Consider the following 21,557-nt stretch of genomic DNA (forward strand, 5'->3'; position numbering starts at 1 on the left):
ACTGAAAACCCATAAGAGGGGGTTATATGACTTATGTGTTGGAGTAGCTATAGCTACTTTACATATACAGCATGGTAGTACATGCTTAGTCTCATTAAATGGAAAGCAGTCTGGATCACTTGTTATGCTAGGTGCAAGCAAACAATATGCATTTTAATACAGCTAAATGTAAATGTATACATCTAGGAACAAAGAATGAGTAGGCCATACTTGCAAGATTGGGGACTCTTATCCTGAGAAGCAATGACTCTGAAAAAGATTTGGGGGTCACGATGGATAATCAGGTGAACATGAATTCCCAGTGTGACGCTGTGGCCAAAAGGGCTAGTACAATTCTTGGATGCATAAAGAGGGGAATCTCACGTAGGAGCAGAGAGCTTATTTTACCTCAGGATTTGGCATTAGTGTGACCACTGCTGGGATGCTTGTGTCCAGTTCTGGTGTCCACAATTCCAGAAGGAGTTTGATAAATTGGAGAGGGTTCAGAGAAGACCCACAAGAATGACTGAAGGATTAGAAAACGTGCCTTATAATGCTAGACTAAAGGAGCTCAATCTATTTATCTTAACAAAGAGAAGAATAAAAGGGGTGACTTGATCAGTCTGTAAATATCTACATGAGGAACAAATGTTTGATAACAGCTCTTCAATCTAGCAGACAAAGGTATAACAAATTCTAGTGTTTGGAAGTTGAAACTACCCAAATTGAGACTGAAAATGAGATGTAAATTTTTAACAGTGAAGATAATTAACTAGTGGAACAATTTACCAAGGGTCATGGTTAATTCTCCATCAGCAGTCATTTTAAATTCAAGTTTGGATTTTTTTTAAAGATATGCTGTAGTTCTAAAGGAATTATTTTGGGGAAGTTCTGTGCTGTATTTTACAGAAGGCCAGACTATATGATCACAATGGTCCTTTCTTGCTTTAGAATTTATGAAATCAGGTGAGCAAAATTTGACCTTTTGTGTTATATTTGAGTTGTCTTATTTGCAAAGGGGAAAAGGGTGACATATTTTTCCTGTTGCAAGTTGTAAATTGTGATTTGTGGATACAAATTTCTGTCACTCTCCAAAGTATGAATGCACAGGTAAAGTAGATCAACAGACTGCAGTGATAAATAATTGAATGTTTATAGTTATAGAAAACTGGCTTTTCATTAATCAGTTATACTATTAACAGTAGCTGCATGCTGTGTGTGCCAAGCTTCTATAAATATAGACATTTGGAGAGATGCCATTTTTCCTTCTAGTCCATTCTGAACCTGAATTAGATTAATTGAAAGGATTGCCTTTCATTCTGGCAGTGCAGTAGCCTTCCTATATTAAAATTGCAGTGAGTTTCCATGCTAATGACTTTCTTTACCTTCCTTTTTAATTTTGGCTTGGATAATTGGTTTGGCTCTGTTCTGTGCCTGGGTTTTGTAAATGCTGTGAAAGGTAACTACATTGTTATCAATAATCATAACTGGTTTTTTAAAATAGATTCTTGGTTTTGGAATTCATTATAATTTTAAAAAATGACAAATCTTTGTCCACTCTGCCTTTTGTTCACGAATCTCTCATTTCCTCACGAAAATCAAATTGATGCCATTCTTACTGCAGTATTTGTACAGTCCGGAGATTGCTGGTACAACCTAGAAATACTGGGCTAAGTAATGTAACAGTTTTAACTATGGAATGAAATGCTGATTCAATAGGATTAATATAATTCCCTTTTTGAAAACAGAAGTTGAAACTTTGGGACCAAATTTTGTGGCCCTTTTCAATCTTTCAAAAGTAAAATTCCTATAAAAATCAATGGGTTTTCTCCTTACTAAGGCAATAGGATTAAGTCCTTAATTATCCAATTGCCCTGATAAGCAGAAGTGGACCAAGGAGGAGCAGAGCAGGGGCTTATATATCAGACACTATGCCCGCTCCGTTGCACAGGAATGGGATAGAGGCAACTTTAGCCTTGGGGCTGCAAAAGCAGTCTAGGGATAATTAGGGATAAGGATTCTGTTTGTCAAGAAGATTGTTTATACACAAATTTGCACTGGTTGAGCTAAAAAGTGGTGGAAACCCCTGTGTGGATACTCTTCTTTTTGGTTTAAAAGTGGCTTATTATGGTTTAGCTTACAACCGTTCCTAATTGACTTAAGCTAAACCAAAATAAATCTGGCTTAAGCTGAAATAAGTGTTCGATACAGCCTTTTGCACTGGTTCAACTAAATCAGTTTAAAATCACATCTTTAGCTAAACCTGTGCAACTCTGCATGTACACAAGGCTTTTATGTTTATATGGCTGTGTCTATGCCTATGTACACTACTGCCTATGTTGACAAAACTTATGTCACTCAGGAGTGTGAATATTCCACCCCCCAGAGTGATAAATGTTACACTGACATAAGCACTCATGTTCACAGTGCTGTCAGCGGGAGAGCTTCTCCTGCTGACATAGCTTATGCCGCTCGCAGGGGTGGGTTTTTTTATGCCGACAGGAGAGGTCTCTCCCATCAGCATAGAGCGTCTTTACCATATGTGCTGCAGCCGTACTGGTACAGCTGAGCTGCTGCAGCCCTGTAAGTATAGACATGGCCTACGGCACTCATCACTATGGTATCTGAGTGTCTTGCTTGTCCCTAGTGATGTAACCAGGATTTTAACACTGGAAAACTGTTTGCACATTGTCATTTTCATACACCAGAAGGCATTCGGGAGGCAGTTGGTGGGCCATATTTTCAGGTTTGCATATGCTGACACTTGTCCTCACTTCTCCTTGCCCTACCTGCCTTGAAGTAGATTGTAGTCACTGTTATAGCTTAAGTGGAATGTCAGGAGAGGAGTCAATCAATCGGAGTGGCTAATGTACAAGGCGTGAATTATCCAGTGGTTGCTGGAAATGGTTCAAAAGAACGTGTTGTTTATTTAATTTTTGCAGTCTTCACCCTTATTTAGCAATACATGGCTTGATTATTGCAATCACCTCCTGGCAGGTCTTCTCCATCATTCCCAGCTTTGAATAAATGTGATCAGTCATGTTACACCTGCCCTTACTTCCCTACCCTGGCAGTCTATAACACTGTCAAGATGACTTGAAGATGGCCATGCTGGTCTTTAGTAGCTGAGATTTCCAGCCTCATCCCAATATAAATTTTGAAGTAAAGGTAGCAAATATAGTAGAACATTCACAGAAAGCAAATTGTGAATTCACACCAGACACCTGATGGTAAGAGTCATTCATCCAGCTAGGGGACAGAAACACACCACGTGAGCGAGGAGTCCTGTCAAAACAGCTCTGATTTCAAATACTGAATACTCTCAACTGAGAGTTTGCAAATGTACTGGAGCCCAGAAGTAATAATGAATACAGCTGAGCAAACCACCTCGTGTTCCTGGGTAACTCAGGGTCAGCGAGCAGATGAACTTCGTCATTTTTTTTGGTTAAAAATAATTCATCAGTCTCAAGTTATCATCCTGCTGAGAGATCTAGAGAGGCTATGTTCCAGACCTCCTCCCTGAGCCTTGTCATGATACAGGTTTGCTCTTTGCCCCATCATTCCCTCGACTCTTTTTAGGGATCCCACCATCCCTTCTTAAATCGACTGGCGATGGCGCCTTTTGCTGTAGTGGCCTGAAGTGTGTGGAACTTGCTGCCTCTTCTCATCCACCTCAGTCCATCCCTCCCTGGGGTGGGGCATGGCATCATTGTATAAATATTGCTCATTATTATGATGATATTGTGCCAAAGGAAACTGCATCCTCTATTTAAAAATATCCATCGGCCTAGTTGTAGGGCTTTTCTTGGGGATCAATGGTCTAAAGCAGTGGTTTTCAAACAGCGGGTCGCAACCCAGTACTGGGTCACAGAATGTAAGGCACTGGGTCACAGCAGCTCTGGTCAGCACCGCTAACTGGGCCATTAAAAGTCCCATCGGTGGTGCTGCCCAGCTAAAGCAGGTTAGTCCCTACCTGTTCTGACACCGCGCTGCGCCCCAGTAGCAGCCAGCAGCAGGTCTGGCTCCTAGGCAGGGGGGCTCCATGCGCTGCCCAAGTACCGGCTTTGAACTCCCATTGGCTGGTTCCTGGCCAATAGGAACTGGGGGGCGGTGCCTGTGGGTGAGAGCCATGCAGAGCCACTTGCGCGCGCCTCCGCCCAGGAACCAGACCTGCTGCTGGCCACTTCCATAGCTCAGCACAGTCCACAGTGCCAGGACAGGCACAATGCCTTCCTTAGCAATCCCACTGCACTGCTGACTGGTAAGCCCACACCCCAATCCCGTGCCCCAGCCCTGAGCCCCCCCACAATCCGGAGCCCCCTCCGGCACCCCAATCCGCTCATCCCCACAGCCCTCACCTCCGCTCCCCAACCCTCTGCCCCAGCCCTGAGCCCCTCCCACCTCCCCAAACCCCTCTGCCCCAGCTCCACTGGGTCATGGACATCAACAGTTTTCTTCAACTGGGTCACCAGAAAAAAAGTTTGAAAACCACTGGTCTAAAGTACCAACTCTTCCCAATTACCCAGTAGTCCTTAGGAAATGCCCTTCAGCAAGGTGATTGTTGCTTGCCCCTATGGGAATATTCAAAATGCTGTCACTTTTATTTCGCACTGGTTTATACAGTAGGTTATTATCCAAATAATGGGGTACTTACTGTATGCTTTAATAAGATCTTCTTTTCATAGAACAAAAGCTGAGCTAGATCAAGAAGCTCTGATCAGTGGAAACCTGGCTACAGAAGCTAATTTGATCATCCTAGATATGCAGGAGAATATCATCCAGGTGAGAAACTGCACGGCTAGCTCTAGGCCAGTCCTGGCATCCCGGATGCCAAAGTGAGCGGGATTCATTTCTCTCTTAGGCAGTACATTTTAATTAAACAGACCTTGGAAACATTTACAATCTGAAATAAATAAAAAATTATCCTTCGTTATTCCAGCATGTTTTTAAAAAACAAAACAAAAAAAACCCTAAGGGCAAAATTGTCATCTGTTGGTGCAAGCCCCTTTCACGCAGTGGGGTTGCAGCCGTGTAACTGAGAAGAGACTTTGGCCCCGGTTATTTATAACAGTACTTGAAATCCAATTTCATTTGGCTTTACACGGCACTGGGGTTTCTCAGCTCTGACTGAGGAGGGTGGAGGAGAAAAGGATCTTCATTTATTTCAGGAATTTGTCTGAGGATTTTAAACATTTGGTACTGGGCTGGCCTGATGGATTTTCAGCGTAGCAGCCGTGTTAGTCTGTATCTGCAAAAAGAAAAGGAGGACTTGTGGCACCTTAGAGACTAACAAATTTATTTGAGCATAAGCTTTCGTGAGCTACAGCTCACTTCATTGGATGCATTCAGTGGAAAATACAGTGGGGAGATTTGTATACACAGAAAACATGAAATAATGGGTGTTACCATACACATTGTAATGAGAGTGATCAGGTAAGGTGAGCTATTACCATCAGGAGAGCAAAGGGGAAAAAAACCTTTTGTAGTGATAATCAAGGTGGACCATTTCCAGCAGTTGACAAGAACGTCTGAGGGTGGGGAATAAACATGGGGAAATAGTTTTAGTTTGTGTAATGACCCATCCACTCCCAGGCTTTATTCAAGCCTAAGTTAATTGTATCCAGTTTGCAAATTAATTCCAATTCAGCAGTCTCTCATTGGAGTCTGTTTTTGAAGTTTTTTTGTTGAAGAATTGCCACTTTTAGGTCTGTAATCGAGTGATCAAAGAGATTGAAGTGTTCTCCGACTGGTTTTTGAATGCTGTAATTCTTGACGTCTGATTTGTGTCCATTTATTCTTTTACATAGAGACTGTCCAGTTTGACCAATGTACATGGCAGAGGGGCATTGCTGGCACATGATGGCATATATCACATTGGTAGATGCGCAGGTGAACGAGCCTCTGATAGTGTGGCTGATGTGATTAGGTCTATAGATATGTGGACACAGTTGGCAACCTCTCCAACGCATCATCAAGGATCTACAACCTATCCTGAAGGACAACCCATCACTCTCACAGATCTTGGGAGACAGGCCAGTCCTTGCTTACAGACAGCCCCCCAACCTGAAGCAAATACTCACCAGCAACCACACACCACACAACAGAACCACTAACCCAGGAACCTGTCCTTGCAACAAAGCCCGTTGCCAACTCTGTCCACATATCTATTCAGGGGACACCATCATAGGGCCTAATCACATCAGCCACACTATCAGAGGCTCATTCACCTGCACATCTACCAATGTGATATATGCCATCATGTGCCAGCAATGCCCCTCTGCCATGTACATTGGCCAAACTGGACAGTCTCTACGTAAAAGAATAAATGGACACAAATCAGATGTCAAGAATTATAACATTCCAAAACCAGTCGGAGAACACTTCAATCTCTCTGGTCACTCGATCACAGACCTAAAAGTGGCAATTCTTCAACAAAAAAACTTCAAAAACAGACTCCAACGAGAGACTGCTGAATTGGAATTAATTTGCAAACTGGATACAATTAACTTAGGCTTGAATAAAGCCTGGGAGTGGATGGGTCATTATACAAAGTAACTATTTCCTCATGTTTATCCCATCTTCCCCCCTGCCCGCTGTTCCTCAGACTTTCTTGTCAACTGCTGGAAATGGCACACCTTGATTATCACTACAAAAGGTTCCCCCCTCCTCCACTCTCCTGCTGGTAATAGCTCACCTTACCTGATCATTCTCGTTACAGTGTGTATGGTAAGACCCATTATTTCATGTTCTTTGTGTATAGAAATCATCTCCCCACTGTATTTTCCACTGAATGCATCAAATGAAGTGAGCTGTAGCTCACGAAAGCTTATGCTCAAATAAATGTGTTAGTCTCTAAGGTGCCACAAGTCCTCCTTTTCTTTTTCCTGATGGACTTGTGGCATTGCTCTGCGTTGTCATGTGAGATCTTGGTTTTTAGTCCCCAATCCTACAAAGGGCTCTGCACAGGACAACCCTTATGCCTGCTTGGAGCCCCGTTGGCACAAGGGTCTGCCCATTTGAAGCAACTTGCCAAATCAGGCCCTTAACATGAAGAGGCCAGGTCCTCAGCTCGGGGTACAATGGTTACAGTGGAACCATGACAATTTACCCCATCTGAGGATCTGCCTGCTGGGATGTGAGCATGTGGAGGCAGTGCAGAACACCTTCACCTTGTATTCCTTTGTAACCCCTGGCATTAGAAAAGTGATGCCCTCCAAAGGGAGTGCCATGTAGGCCTTTAAAGCCACATAAAAAAGACTCAGCCAGCAGGAAGATTATGAAAACCTGGGACTTTGAGGGTGGGTCTAGAAATGTGCTGAGTTCACAATGGATAGGAAGGATCCTTGGAACACTGAGAGGCACAGAGAGGACTTCTCTTTCCCTTTCTACCCCGATCCATGAGAAGCGACTTCCCCATTCCTGTTTTATAGGATAAAACACAGTGTGATGAAGCATTTTGTTTGCAGCCTGCGAGGGATTCCAATCTTGGTGTCCTGGACAATAGAAGAGAACTTTGGTCCCTATGCTTCTGTTTGCTGTTAGCTTGCCTAGTTACATGAATACTGTTCTTCTCTGTGTGTAGGCGAGCTCGGCTGTAGACTGCAAAGATAACCTTTTGGGAGGTGTGCTGAAGGTCCTGGTAAATTCTCTCAGCTGTGATCAGAGCACTACATACCTGATGCATTGCTTTGCCACACTCAGAGCTCTTGTTGCCAAGGTAAACTCTTAACATACTTGTTTCCATCTTTCTGGTTAAGACATTAGGGCTACATTTTCAGAGTGGAAACACAGTTGCACCCATCAGAACAGGTGTTGTGTACAGACACGCTGGTGCATGCATGACCGTTCATGATTGCGCGGGGCTGTCTGCTTCCACTGCTTGGAAATATTGTTGATAACATGGATGGAACAACTCAGGTGGAATAAAAGTATTGTATTGTTTTTGCTTCTAGCAATGTATCAATGAACACAGAAAATTATATTGATAAAAATGTATAGCAAAATTCTACCCAAAAGGATTGGTCACTTCAGTTAAAATAGTTATTTAAATTTTCAGGAATTTGATTGTGCTGAATTCATGACTATAGTAGAAATTAGATTATTACAGCCTCAAGACTAATTTCAGATCAGTTACATGGATGTCAATCACCTGAACTAAGTGGAATTCTTCCACGTTTAAGCACATGTAATTGAGATGAGAATCTGAATCTGTTAGTATATTTTATACTATTATTTTTTCTAAATACGTAACACAAATTATCCCCACATTTTCCCCGGTGCACCCCTGCTGAAGTTAATATAGTTTCACAGGAGCAAATAAGGGCAGATTTTGGCCTACTGTCTTTATAACATGAATCATACCAAATTTGTTATCTTTTAATATAGAGTCCTAAGAAAAGAGCCTTATTCCTAATATTTTAGCATCTGGCAAAGGAGTCATTCTCCTCTGAAAAAGAATTTCCAAAAAGAATTTGTGAAGATCCTAAATGTAAAAAACAAACATACAGGATAATTGCGCCCAAATTAGTGTCTGTCTTCCATTAAATATGGATAAGCAGATAAGATTAATGATAGGGTAGTTTCCTGAAGAGTTATGAAACTCATAAAGTACAATGGAAATTTAATTATCTTTAGAATCTTCCAGTTAAAGTGACTTATGACAGATTTCAGTAATAATAATGAGTGTATCTTCCAATTAACATGACTTGGTACTGTAATTTATGAAGCAACCATTCTAACTCTTTGTAATACACTATAGGTGTGTGCATGTTGCTTTATAAACAAAGAAAAATGATGGGACCCTGTGCCAAAGAGTTTGCAATGTAGGTTAGACATAACACAGACAGATAAGACAATGAACCAAGGGTGGAGGCTCAGAAGGAGGCACACAAGGGTTGCAACAGTGAGAGATAATGGCATGTGTTTATTGTTACATGCACATCTTCTAAGTTCCTATCTATGCACAAACAGTAGATGTGTATCCATATGTATTCTGTTTAGAATGTGAGCTCTTTAGGGATGTTGCCTTCTTTGTATTTCACAGTGCCAAGCACATTGTGGGGCTACCGGAACCAATAGCAATCTGTGTGTCTCAAATCTATCATAAATCAAAAGTTTGAAGCAGGGTCTGGGATGTAGCTTAGTGCTGGAAGTTTTGGGGAGAATGAAATTGTGTGGTGCTGGGGGTTAGGGGGCCAGCAGGATGTGAAAAGATCCAATGAATAATTGTTCCTTATTCTCAATGCACTGTTGGCATATTTCTTCACCCCTTTGTGTTGGTATGCTTAAAGTCTTGAAATACCAACTCTCACAATCTTATTGCAAATCTTGCCATATTTGGTGTTTTGCTTAAAGCTCCTGGAGTCATGAGATCATCTGAGAACCATAGCTTTTGTTTATTTTTTCAAAGGGTAAATTTCTAGCCCTCCTAGGTCTGGTGGCAAGGTTGAGAAACCAGAAGCCAAATCAAAAGAACCCAAACAGTATTATCTTTAAATCTCATGATTTTTTGAGCCTGACTCGTGACATTTGAATGCTTGGGGTTGAATGCCCTGATGGTGTCTTCTCTGCCTCTCTTAGTTTGGAGACTTGCTGTTTGAAGAGGAGATGGAGCAGTGTGCTGACTTATGTCAAAGAGTTCTCCATCACTGCAGCAGCAGCATAGACATCACACGAATTCAAGCCTGTGCTACCCTTTACCTCCTCATGAGACACAGTTTCAGCTCCATCAGTGTAAGTTATTAGATACAGCAAAGAATGTGATGCCACTCTTTTGCATTAGAGTTTAAAACCAATACTAAAAATGATAACAAATTGAAAAGATTTGTATGTAAGGAGGAGATGCTGTACTTTTGCAGGCACACCTCTGAGGCACAATTCCTACCTTACTTACCTCCTGCTCTGTGGGTGGCAAATGATAGTTTGTTTGTTTGCTGGCCTATATCAGCAGCAAATTGCAACATTCCCACTCCCCAACATCTCCCACAAGCTCAGCTTCACTGGCTGGCTCATTGAGGGAAGGGAGCCAGGACTCCACCTACTCATTATCCAGCTGTTCTGATGGGGTGTAGCAGGTGCACATAGCTCTCCTACACCTATGTGCCTGGACCTAAGGTCCAGGTAGCATGTACAGGGATGTGACAGAGGGGATTCTTACTTCCCCTTACACTCTGCATAGATATGTAGCCCTAATGTGTTCACATGTAAAGTACTGGGCCAAAATGACAGATGGCATAAGTAGGTACACTTGGCCCATTGTATTTAAATAAGTAGAAAAGATGTGGGTTTACATCCCAAGAGCACACAAATGAATAAAAATGTATGATGCCTGTGGCAAATTAATGCATTTGAATCCATACACCTTGTAGCTATTGCATGGCCTTTGTTTTTCTTTCTCCTCCCCCCCCCCCCCACCTATAAAGAATTTTGCAAGAGTGAAGATGCAGGTGACAATGTCCATGGCCTCTCTGGTTGGTAAATCACCTGATTTCAATGAGGAGTACCTCAGAAGATCCTTACGATCCATCTTGGCATATGCAGAAGAAGATATGGACATGCAGCCAACCCTGTTTCCAGTCCAGGTTAGGCTTTTTGTGGCTTCTAATACTTTTTTCAGGACCTCTCATCTTGAGATGCACTGGAATGAGATCTCCACACCTGAGCATTCCTAAACCAGTAATATTGAAAATTTGAGTGCAGATGTTGCTGCTTGCACCCATCTCTAATTTAATGAAGGGCTACACTTTTAAAATCAGAACAATCTTGACAATATCTAGGATGTCTGGAGTAAAAGCTGAGCATAATTCCATGGGATAACCTTACAGTGATCCAAGTAGAACTTACTGGAGGCTAGATTCTTCTCTTAGCTATGAATACATGATTCCCCTTGAATCCAGTAGGAGCTACATCCATGTACAGTATCTGAGACTGGAATTTGTGTCATTACCATTGTACTGTCAATCTGAAAACATAACTTACCTCCATTCCTCCAAAACCCAAAGCTGTCAGTGAAAAATGACAAACCTTATTTTAAAGGCAACAGCCTAGAAGTTATGCAATTAGGATATTTGCACTTCTTTGTATGGTTGAGTTACAAAACTGAAAGCTAAGTTCTTCCAACTACCCAAACAGTTCCTGTATAAAGGGAATGTATTATTTTAAAATAAAATATACAGGTAGCATCTCTAATTATTCCTGGTCACTTGAGTTATCCTGGTTTCACTCACAGTTTGGCACACATGTTGGCTAATCAAATTTCCCCTTTTATGCATCCCACTTTATAAATCATGATGATTTCATAACCATCATGAGAAATGGGAACCTGTCATTTTCCACATTATCAGAGAAAGACAGCTATATATGGAAACCTTAGTTTAAAAAAAATCCCACTCTTTTCAGTTCATAAGGAAGTGACTGCATTACTAGCAACCACCATGTCTAACTGTGAGATAATGAAACATCTGTTGCTAAGAACTGCAAAAACATCTGCTTAACATTATATTGCAATTTTCCTGAACCAGAAGTTGCACTACATTTAGGGATAAGTATTATAGAGTTCATGAACAAAAGGAGATGGACTTGTTTTATTTGATTTGATAAAGCTATTGTGTGTGTGTCTTTTGCCATGTCATTGTTCTGTTAGTTGCTTGCTGAATGAATATGACTGGTAAAACCTGCACTGTCACAATCCTGTATTATGACTTTTCTTGGTGCCAACAGTTAATAGAGTAAACAGTAAACCATCTTGTGTTGATGCTGAACTTTTATTCAAACCCTGAAGCATGTGTGGGTTTTATGTGTGTGTATCTCCAGGTGAAGGAGCTGCTATGTAATCTGAACAGTATCTTGTCAGACACAGTGAAAATGAGGGAGTTTCAGGAAGATCCAGAGATGCTCATGGATCTCATGTACAGGTGAAACCTTCTCATGCTGCTGTTGAATGAATTAAAATGAAGCAAACACAAAGGGCCTGTGGGGTTTTGAGAGAGATCCCCAAGTATTTCTTACTGACAAGCTCTCCAGATGCAGTGCTTAGACAAAAGGAGCTTTTTTCCTTATAATGTAACATACAAAGTGCACAAGTCAATTGTCTACATTTTAAAAGATTTTTATAAGCCAATTTTCAATTTAATTTGTGATACAATATGCACATTGTAAGCACTTATGACGATAGATACGTATTTTTTTAAAGAAAGAAAAGAAACCAATTCAAATCTATTTCTTGACCTGTGTTGCTAGACTTGCCAAAGGGTATCAGACATCACCTGACTTGAGGCTGACTTGGCTACAGAACATGGCAGAGAAACACACCAAGAAGAAGTGCTACATTGAGGCAGCCATGTGCCTGGTCCATGCTGCCGCTCTGGTTGCAGAATACCTGAGCATGCTAGAGGATCACAAATACCTGCCAGTGGGCAGCGTCAGCTTTCAGGTAGAAATAATTTGTGTTTTTTTCTGTATCTGGGTACTCTTCTATTGACTTTGGGGAGGTGTCGCCTGGCACCAATCAGAGCCAGTTAACTGAATCCACATCTGGGCTATCTAGAAGGCAACATTCAACAGTTGTATAATGTACCCCTTTATCCCAGACCTTAGTTTGCCACCAGACCTCATTGCTTAACACTGAGTTGGGACCAACTGTTGCTAGACTGCTGAAATAGCTATATACTTTACTTCCTACCTGAAACTGTTTTATAGTTTTGCCGTAGGCTTTTAGACAATGCTTCCATCCCAGAAGTAGCTGAAAATTTGGTAGATATCTAATTTCTGAAGCACTTTTGGATACTTTAGAATAAAAGTTAATATTATTACTGAATGGGTAGCTCCAATTTTAGGTATATTAAATGTTTAAGATGTAGTCTGTAGCTGAATGACATAGCAGCCACAAAATAGAGCAAGTAAGCACCTCATTTGTAGGCAACTCATGCCTATTAATTGAATCAGATGCACAAGAAACATTCTAAACATAAAGGGCTAATCTCTCACCAACGTGTGGCTTTTTTTTAACATGTAACTAGCATTTATTTAAATGAATTACCTACTTGTGCACCAATGGAAGAGAGACCTCCTTAAAAGTGTCAGTCCAACCTAAGATTTCTACAGTTGTCCTGAGCTTACACAGAGGTGAAGAAGAGCACCATGTAAGCTCAAAAGTCTGTCTCTCTCCCCAGCTGAAGTTGAGCCAATAAAAGAAATTACCTCACCCACTTTCTCTCTAACTTATTTGTGAAATTCCTAGATATGGAAGGTGGGGAGACACATCAAAGGTATCCCATACCATCATTTGGTAGGAAATCTTGTCTCATTTACTCAGCTAGAATCCACTGATTTTATCAACATCAAATAGTGTCTAGAAGCATCCCAGGTGGATCTGCTCTTCTCATCAAAATACATGTCTGGAAAAAGGACAGTTGAGCCACAGTGCTCTGTAGTAGAGAGGTGACGAAAAAATATTCTTGCTTAAGGATCCAGAAACCCCTCAGTGACATAGCCATTTATCTGAGCAGAATTGAGGTTTCAGTTTGAGCTGTAAAAAGGCAAAATGGTGGGTATTATTACTGAGCCTTTCATGTGAGGATCTCCAAGCACTTTACAAACATTACTTAAGCCTTGCAGTGCCTCTGAGGTAAGGCTGAGAGTGGAAGGGATGATCTTGTGGCTAACGCACAAGATTAGTGAGACCATCTGGGTTTTATTCAGAGCTTGGGCTCATACTTATTATGTGATCTTGGGTAAGTCACCCACTGAACCGCTCTCTGTTTCCTTATCTCTAAAATGAGAAAGATGAGAATACTTGTCAGTTCAAAGTGCTTTATTATTGTTATTATTTGTATTACTGGAGCACCTAGGAGCCCCAGTCATGGACCAGGACCCCACTGTGCTGGGTGTTGTACAAATACAAAAGCAAATAAGACGCTTCCTATGCCAAAGAGCTTACAATCTAAGACATGTTTGTGATGTACTTTGAGCTGTTGGATGGCAGGTGCTATAAAAATGTAAAGTATTAGTATATAAATATTATGTTAGGTCAGCAGTAGTATTATCCCAATTTTACAGATGGGTAAACTGAGGCATGGAGAGATTGAATGACTTTCCCTAGGTCCCTCACAAAATTATTAGTAGAGTCTTGAATTCCAATGCCCAGCCCCTTATACTAACCAGTAGCATCACATTTACTCTTTATGCTATGCAAAACAGAACAGTATATTGTAAGAATGCACATACATAGCTTATTAGCATTGTAGACCTTAAAATCTTTCCTTCAACAGAATTCATCTTGGGCCTGATTGTCAGTTACACTAAGTTCCCTTTACACTAAGAAGAGCGCTGTGTAAGCTCAAAAGCCTGTCTCTCTCCCCAGCTGAAGTTGAGCCATTAAAAGAAATTACCTCACCCACTTTCTCTCTTAACTTATTTGTGAAATTCCTAGATATAGAAGGTGGGGAGACACACCAAAGTCTTTCAGATCAAGAGAAAACCTGCAGAACAAAGTAAATGAAATGTTGTCCTGCATACATTTTTCAAAAGATAACGCAAACCACAGAAATGTGTATAAGAGGTGCTCAGATACCACAGTTCTGAGCTAATAGAAGGGCTGTGGGAAAATATTTAGAGCCAATGAACAGATAATTTGATGGCTGCAATTTCCTCGGCTTCTCCTTTATAATAAATCACTGCTCCGAATTCTCTTAAATTTCCCATGAAAGTGCTCATAAAAGACAGTAGAACTCCAAGTACTAAACAGCCTGTGAAAACACTTTGGGATACTGGGATGAAAAGTGCAATACATTTGTTGGGTATCAGAGGGGTGCCCGTGTTAGTCTGGATCTTTGCCGCTTTTACATTTGTTAGCTAAATTGTAAACTCTTTAGCTCAGGGATTGGCTGAGGGATTGGCTTTTTGCTTTGTGTGGCTAATACGGTGAGGCCCTGAACCTCGATTGAGGCCTCTAAAGGCTATCCTGTTATAAATTAATTAATAATGAAATGCCGAAAAAAGTTTATACGTATCTTCCAAATTCCCATTATTTTTGAATCCTGACAGTTTAAATAAAGTGTATAAGAATTAAACAAATTCTAGTGCTGATGAATGTTTGATATGAATAATATAGGGTGAGGTTCCCCTTTGTGCTAGGGAAAGCACAGGCTTTATGTGTCACTGAAGTCCCATTTCGGCCACTCTGTTCTTTGGACTCCCCATTAGGGTTTAAATGGGACTAAAGTTATGTACAGGCCTTGTATGGGTGCTCTGCACAGAGTGAATTTCTCCCACAGAGAAGGAAAAATTATCACAGATGAGATGATCACAGTGGTCCCTTCTGACCTCAGACTCTATGAAAATGTGCCCATAAAGCTGCGGTGGAGATGAGTGTCCCCATGCAGTGACTGATGTGAGCTCTCAGAACTTCAAGTCCGATCAATAGTTGTGGCACTTGGTCTCTGCCATTTTAGAAAAAGGCCTTTCCGAAATCAAATTGCCAACTAGCTGGCATTCTCCTCAGCTGAGACGGAGTTCAAATGTCACTTTCTGTTAAAAACATGAGACTACATGTTTTCAATTAAAAACAAAAGCTAGAAACTGTTGCAGCTATTGAAAGCTACTGATGCTGGGGTATCTTTAAGTTTATGTGTATTTACATATAATTTAACAATGCTAACGTTATGATGATTTTGCATTTATATGTTGCTTTTCATTCAAATGGATGCCAAAGCATTTACCAGACTTTACTAAGTGGCCTAAAAAACTTAAATGCCTGATCCTGCAGGCTTTATTCAGTATATCTTCCATTAAGAAGTTGACTTCAGTGGGAAACTTACCTTCAGGGTCAGGCTCTAATATGTTACCTGCAGTAAAATACCATTAAGGAGCACTGAGATTGAGAAATCAAACACGTATAAGTAAAAAAGAATTCCAATATTATGGTTTCTAAAGCAACATCTCTGCATTGCACTCACACTTGCATAAGTGGAGTCAAAACCCATTTAGCAAACTCCCCAGAATAATTCACCTTTGGGCTTATATGAAGCATGGAAAATTTAAGCTTGGAAGGATTTATGGAGGAGGCAATTATGCTCAGCTGACAAGGGGGAAGAGTTGTTAGAGTGAAAATGAGCACCATGGAAACCTTTAACCCCCCACTGAAATGCAGCTGCCTGGAAGTCTCTCGCCTGCAGAGGGAATTTTGGGACTGGTGGCAAGTTTGGTTTCAAAATACTGAGGTGGAAGGGAAAAGTCGGGATTCTAGTGACAAGCCCATTGATCTCTAGTGCTGGGATTTATGACGTGATAAGAGCTTCTTTATGGAACATAGCCTTGTATCCAGCAGCTGGACTTCTGTTATTTTATTTCTGTTGTGTTAAGGCTCTTGTCAGTGAAAAATCTCTGTTGCAGGGTGTGCCTCTGTGATAGTCTATTGTGATCTATTTCAGAATATTTCCTCCAATGTGCTGGAGGAATCTGCTGTTTCGGATGATATTTTGTCTCCAGATGAGGATGGGATATGTTCTGGGAGGTATTTCTCTGAGAGCGGCCTGGTGGGGCTGCTGGAACAAGCTGCAGAGCTCTTCAGCACGGTGAGTGAATAGACAGGGCGGGCCAAATTCATCCCTGTATGACTGTGCTGAAGATAATGGAGTTACCCCAGGGACAATTTTGGCCATTGGGTCAGACTCACTCCTGTAAGTGCAGGGGAGTGCAGTTTTCACTTCTTGTGCCCTCAGTGGTAGATGCATGGGGTGGGGACTTACCCTGGGGAATAGCAAGCTTAACGTTCTGCCGAGGCTCCTGTAGGACACCCACCAGTACTGGCTCCCAGGCTAGCCATGCCCACTTCTGGAGGTAGGGGGGATTGCTGTGCCCCAACTGCAGGCAGTCTGATCACTGCTTGGGGCTTGCAATTTGGTGAACTGAGCCCTCTGGTATAATCCTGATATAGTAAATTTGAAAAAGACCTTCATATTACAGCATAGACTATAGACCCTAAGAGTTACTCATATGCTTTCATACAGAGCACAGCCAGAGTTTAGCCTCACAAATCACATTTACTTTAAGGGGAGTCATGTAGTTAAACTCCATCCAACTCAGCACATGTATACATCGTTAAGGAGCTTTGATGTTTGATAAGACATTTTACTAAATTAATACATGGTAATAAAATTATACTCCTAGGCTCATAATCACTTTACTGATTTTTAAAAGCTAAAACAGGCATCATATCAGAAAAATGAGCTTATAAAATAACTCATCTTACAATACCTGTAATGAAGATCCAATCTCTTTATATAGTACATGAAAACTCAATTTCTTTCCTTTTTTTAATTCCCTCTTACAAGGGGGGATTGTACGAAACTGTGAACGAGGTCTACAAAATTGTCATCCCCATACTGGAAGCACATCGAGACTTTAGGAAGCTTACCTCTACGCACAGCAAGCTTCAAAAAGCCTTCGACAGCATTATTAACAAGGTACCTGCTGCTGCTGGTTCTCTATGAGGAAGTCGTGTGTTGCTGCGCTGCAGTGTTTGCTTATGGGATGATGACGATAAGACCATACATACCAAACGGGAGCACTTCCTTTCTCTAACCTGAGTTTCCATCTGCTTTGGACTACATGTTATTGTAATTTAGCTCTTGCCTGTTAAGGACAGTCTACACTGAAGAGAAACATAATGGCATGGGAGAGGATTATAAACAACATGTATAAAAAGAGATTAATAGAACATTCAAAATATTTTAAAGGGACACAGGGGTTAAAAAAGATCACAGCTAAAATTTAGACCAGGTGAAAGCAGGCATGATTACATTGGGTCATACACATTCAAAAAGAAAAACAATTTTCTTGCCAATGTTACTTGTACCTTAGATTACAAAAACAGAAGAATTGTAAAACCTAATTTACTTTTCAGTATTCATGTTGTTTCTGTATTTCTCTTGGTTTGGACAATGAAAATAGATCAGTCAGTTTCGTTTCTAGTCACTTTCAGGTTCTTGTGGACTTTTACAATACTACAAAGTTTTGTGAGCTGCAAATACTTGAATGTTTGTTTTTAAAATGCTTCCACTGGAATTTTTTTTAAAAGAAACATTTCTGTTGTTTTAGATTTGCAAAAGTGAGTTCATTCAAAACCTAGACTTTGAGCCAAATTTGAACCAACGGTGCCCCTTTTAACTTTTAACTTTTTTTTCTAATAGAAAATTGAACTGTGCTATATTAAACTAGGTGATATTACATAGGGCCATATTTTGCTCTGAAGCGTGGACAAACCTAAGGTCCATGGGGTTCCTCATGTATAAATCAGATGAATAAGACATCAAAACTGGATTATATTTAAGGGAAGAAAGGCTAAATGTAAACTTTTTTCCCCTCCTTTATCAATCAGGGTCAAAAGCGAATGTTTGGAACTTACTTCCGTGTTGGTTTCTATGGATCCAAATTTGGGGACTTAGATGAACAGGAATTTGTTTATAAAGAGCCTACAATTACTAAACTTCCTGAGATTTCTCACAGACTTGAGGTAAAGAGATCATAGTTGTATAACTTCCTGCTTTGTGTTATGCTTTCTAAGAAAATAGGGGGGTGAATAAAGAAGTCACAGCTCAGCAACTATAATGGTAATGTACAAAAGTCAATCAAGCTGATTTATATCTCAGATCATTCTGTCTTTGTATTTGATATCTTGGATTGCAGCCCCTTTTACAGCAGGTTGACATAATGTCAGAGTTTTTGTTACCCTGTGGTCCCATTCTTGAGGTGGCTGGCGTCCCTCCCTGTATAAGGAATTCATTGACTTAACCTGAGGGGATGCGAGTTTTGTTTTGAATCCTTTTGAACTTTTGCTTAGGGCAGCAATGGCAGATTCCTCACGTTTCCCCCCTCGTTTGCTGGAACTCTGCCTTTTACTTAACAATTCAGTGTTGGGACTTCATTTGTAAGGTGTCTAGGTCTCTGCAGACTTTAACCCTTACTGTAGTGTACTTCTTGCATTGAATCTAGAACTTATCATAACTCCTGGTCTTGATCAGAGCAGCACAGATGACTTGCGTTGCATTGGGGATGGGTAAAATCACCTCTGAATAATTATTCTTTTCCTTTTCAGGGGTTTTATGGTCAGTGCTTTGGGGAGGATGCTGTGGAGGTGATTAAAGACTCCACTCCTGTAGACAAAAGCAAGCTGCATCCCAATAAGGTACGGAAGGTATTAGCCCAGCTATTTATATCCTGCAAACAGAACTGAGCACTGAGTGATTGGAAAAAAAGGAGAGTGCGGAGCTGCCTCTGAGACCTGAATGCTGACTCATACAACAAGTAAAGCTGAGATGTGTGCATCCAATGAAGTGAGCTGTAGCTCACGAAAGCTTATGCTCAAATAAATTTGTTAGTCTCTAAGGTGCCACAAGTACTCCTTTTCTTTTTGCGAATACAGACTAACACGGCTGCTACTCTGAAACCTGAGATGTGTGTGTGTCCGTATTTGATGTCCAAGGCTATCATAAAACAAACTGGGGTGGCAACGCGGTCCACTAAATAGGGCACTGGACTGTAAATCAGATACCCTGATCTCTATTCCTCCTTGCTCTACATCTGACCTGCTGTGTGACTCTGGACTTCACTCCTCAGTGTTTCAGTTTCTCCAAATATAAAAGGCACAAGCACTTGTGAGCTCTAGATGGACAGTGCTACATAAGAGCTACTGGGAACAGACTAAAACACTTCAGAATGTAGTACGAAGAGAGTCATCACAAGAGGGGAGGAAGGATGTTCCATTGGGTAGGGGCACTAGCCTAGGACTTTGGAGATCTGGGTTCAAGTCCTTGCTGTACTACAGACTTCCTAGGTGACTGTGGGCAAAGTCATTTAGCTTCATGGTGCCTCAATTCCCTTTCTGTGCCATGGAAATGATAGCATTACACATTTGTGTAATAAATGTTGATAAATACATTAAAGATTGTTAGGTGGTCAGATAAGTACCTAAGATACATAGACAAGACTTGAGCTTGGAGTAAGAGGCAGTCTATGAGACAGTCGGATCCTTTTCTATTTAGACTAAGACACTGAAGTTCACCTGGAATTGGATCTGCAGCCAGTGCAGAGTTCAGAATAAGCATATTATGACGATAGGAAATCCTGATCACTTTCCAGGGCATAGTGGAAAACTATATCTATCCTCCCTTCAATTTTTTGTTTAATATTCATGGTTTCCATTTTTCTTTTTTTCTTTTCTTTCTATGCTTGTTTTCCTTAGTTTATATTGAGCTGACATTAGTAAAAAAGGTACACGAGTGGAAAAAATAAGACTTGTGTTGTCTGTTCTGAATTTTGGTTTCTTTAGTACTTCTCCCCCGCCCCAACCCCAAAATAAAGTCGATGGGTAGTCTTGACTGGAAAAATACAGTCACTGCCTAGAGGCCAACATGCGAGTTTTCTTTCGTACGTTTCAATCAAATGGTTAAACCCATAATGGGCCAAATTCTCCTCTCACACCATTGCAACTTCATTTAAGTCAGCAGGGTTTCACAAGGGTATATTCACCGCCTCAGTAGTCCAGTCCTGCCCCATTGAGGTCAGTAACAAGTTACTTGAAGGGGTGTGGTACAGATGCAAAGTGGGGGAAAGGAAAGTGGAGATACAGAACGCAGAGGCCTCTGAGCAGGTTCTGGACAACATGAGGCCATTGCAGCTGTGGTAGAATCAGAGAGGTCCTGCTGTGTGTGAGGTCAAATTAATAATAAACAAACCATAGCCCGTGTGCTCGTCTAGCACATGCCAGCTCACTGTGAAGCTCCGTGATATTTCCGCATTCCATTTATTTGTCTTGGAATTAAAACAAAGATTCTTCCTTCCTCCTCCTCCAGGCTTACATACAAATTACATTTGTGGAGCCCTATTTCGATGAGTATGAAATGAAAGACAGGGTGACCTACTTTGAGAAGAACTTCAGCCTCCGGCGTTTCATGTACACCACCCCTTTCACCCTGGATGGACGCCCCAGGGGATATCTGAGTGAACAGTACAAGAGGAATACTATCCTGACCACAATGCATGCCTTCCCCTATGTCAAAACCAGAATCAACGTCATTCAAAAGGAAGAGGTAATGGACATCTTTGTGAGAGCTGTGAATTTGAGTATGGAGTTCAGCCATTAGATAGGGATTGAGGGTGTTGTTGGAAGGGGATGATTTCAAGCTCTGTGCTGGGTGAGGAAAGTTTACATTTCTGTTAAATTGTACACTGACTGGCACTATAGAAATGCCATAGATTAGGTCAACGGATGCATGAATGCATGCTTCTGCTGGCATCTGGAGCATTGGGGAGACTTGTGTTCCACATAGCATCCCAATTGTAAGGATAATGGCAGAAGAGGTGTGACAGGAACGAGAGGAGAGTCCTATTTTCAGCTATACTTCCCTGTCATCAAAGACCAGTCTGTTTGCTAAACCTTACTTAGTGTTGAGGTGGAGGAACTACTCCAGATAGAAGCAGCTTTGTAAAAATAGGAAGCACAGTGACTATGTTAGCCAGGAAGCCAATAAACTAGAATCAAACTAAATGCAGATATAGGACTTGATCCAAAGCCCACTGAC

The 21,557-nt window shown here is 41.1% G+C and overlaps 1 protein-coding gene across 2 annotated transcripts in view; it reads left to right on the plus strand.

Moving 5' to 3' along the window:
• Positions 1-21,557, plus strand: part of DOCK8 (dedicator of cytokinesis 8) — a 134,401-nt gene that overhangs the window by 104,081 nt on the left and 8,763 nt on the right. For both annotated transcript variants that reach the window (XM_043515041.1, XM_043515042.1), the window contains 11 exons: positions 4,665-4,761; positions 7,562-7,696; positions 9,559-9,711; positions 10,401-10,559; positions 11,791-11,891; positions 12,217-12,409; positions 16,407-16,550; positions 17,310-17,441; positions 18,356-18,490; positions 19,073-19,162; positions 20,829-21,065. In XM_043515041.1, the coding sequence (XP_043370976.1) occupies positions 4,665-4,761; positions 7,562-7,696; positions 9,559-9,711; positions 10,401-10,559; positions 11,791-11,891; positions 12,217-12,409; positions 16,407-16,550; positions 17,310-17,441; positions 18,356-18,490; positions 19,073-19,162; positions 20,829-21,065 (1,576 nt within the window). The remainder of the gene's footprint in view (positions 1-4,664; positions 4,762-7,561; positions 7,697-9,558; positions 9,712-10,400; positions 10,560-11,790; positions 11,892-12,216; positions 12,410-16,406; positions 16,551-17,309; positions 17,442-18,355; positions 18,491-19,072; positions 19,163-20,828; positions 21,066-21,557) is intronic.

The sequence above is a fragment of the Dermochelys coriacea genome, chromosome 5, assembly GCF_009764565.3.
Source record: "Dermochelys coriacea isolate rDerCor1 chromosome 5, rDerCor1.pri.v4, whole genome shotgun sequence".
NCBI classification, from domain to species: Eukaryota; Metazoa; Chordata; order Testudines; family Dermochelyidae; genus Dermochelys; species Dermochelys coriacea.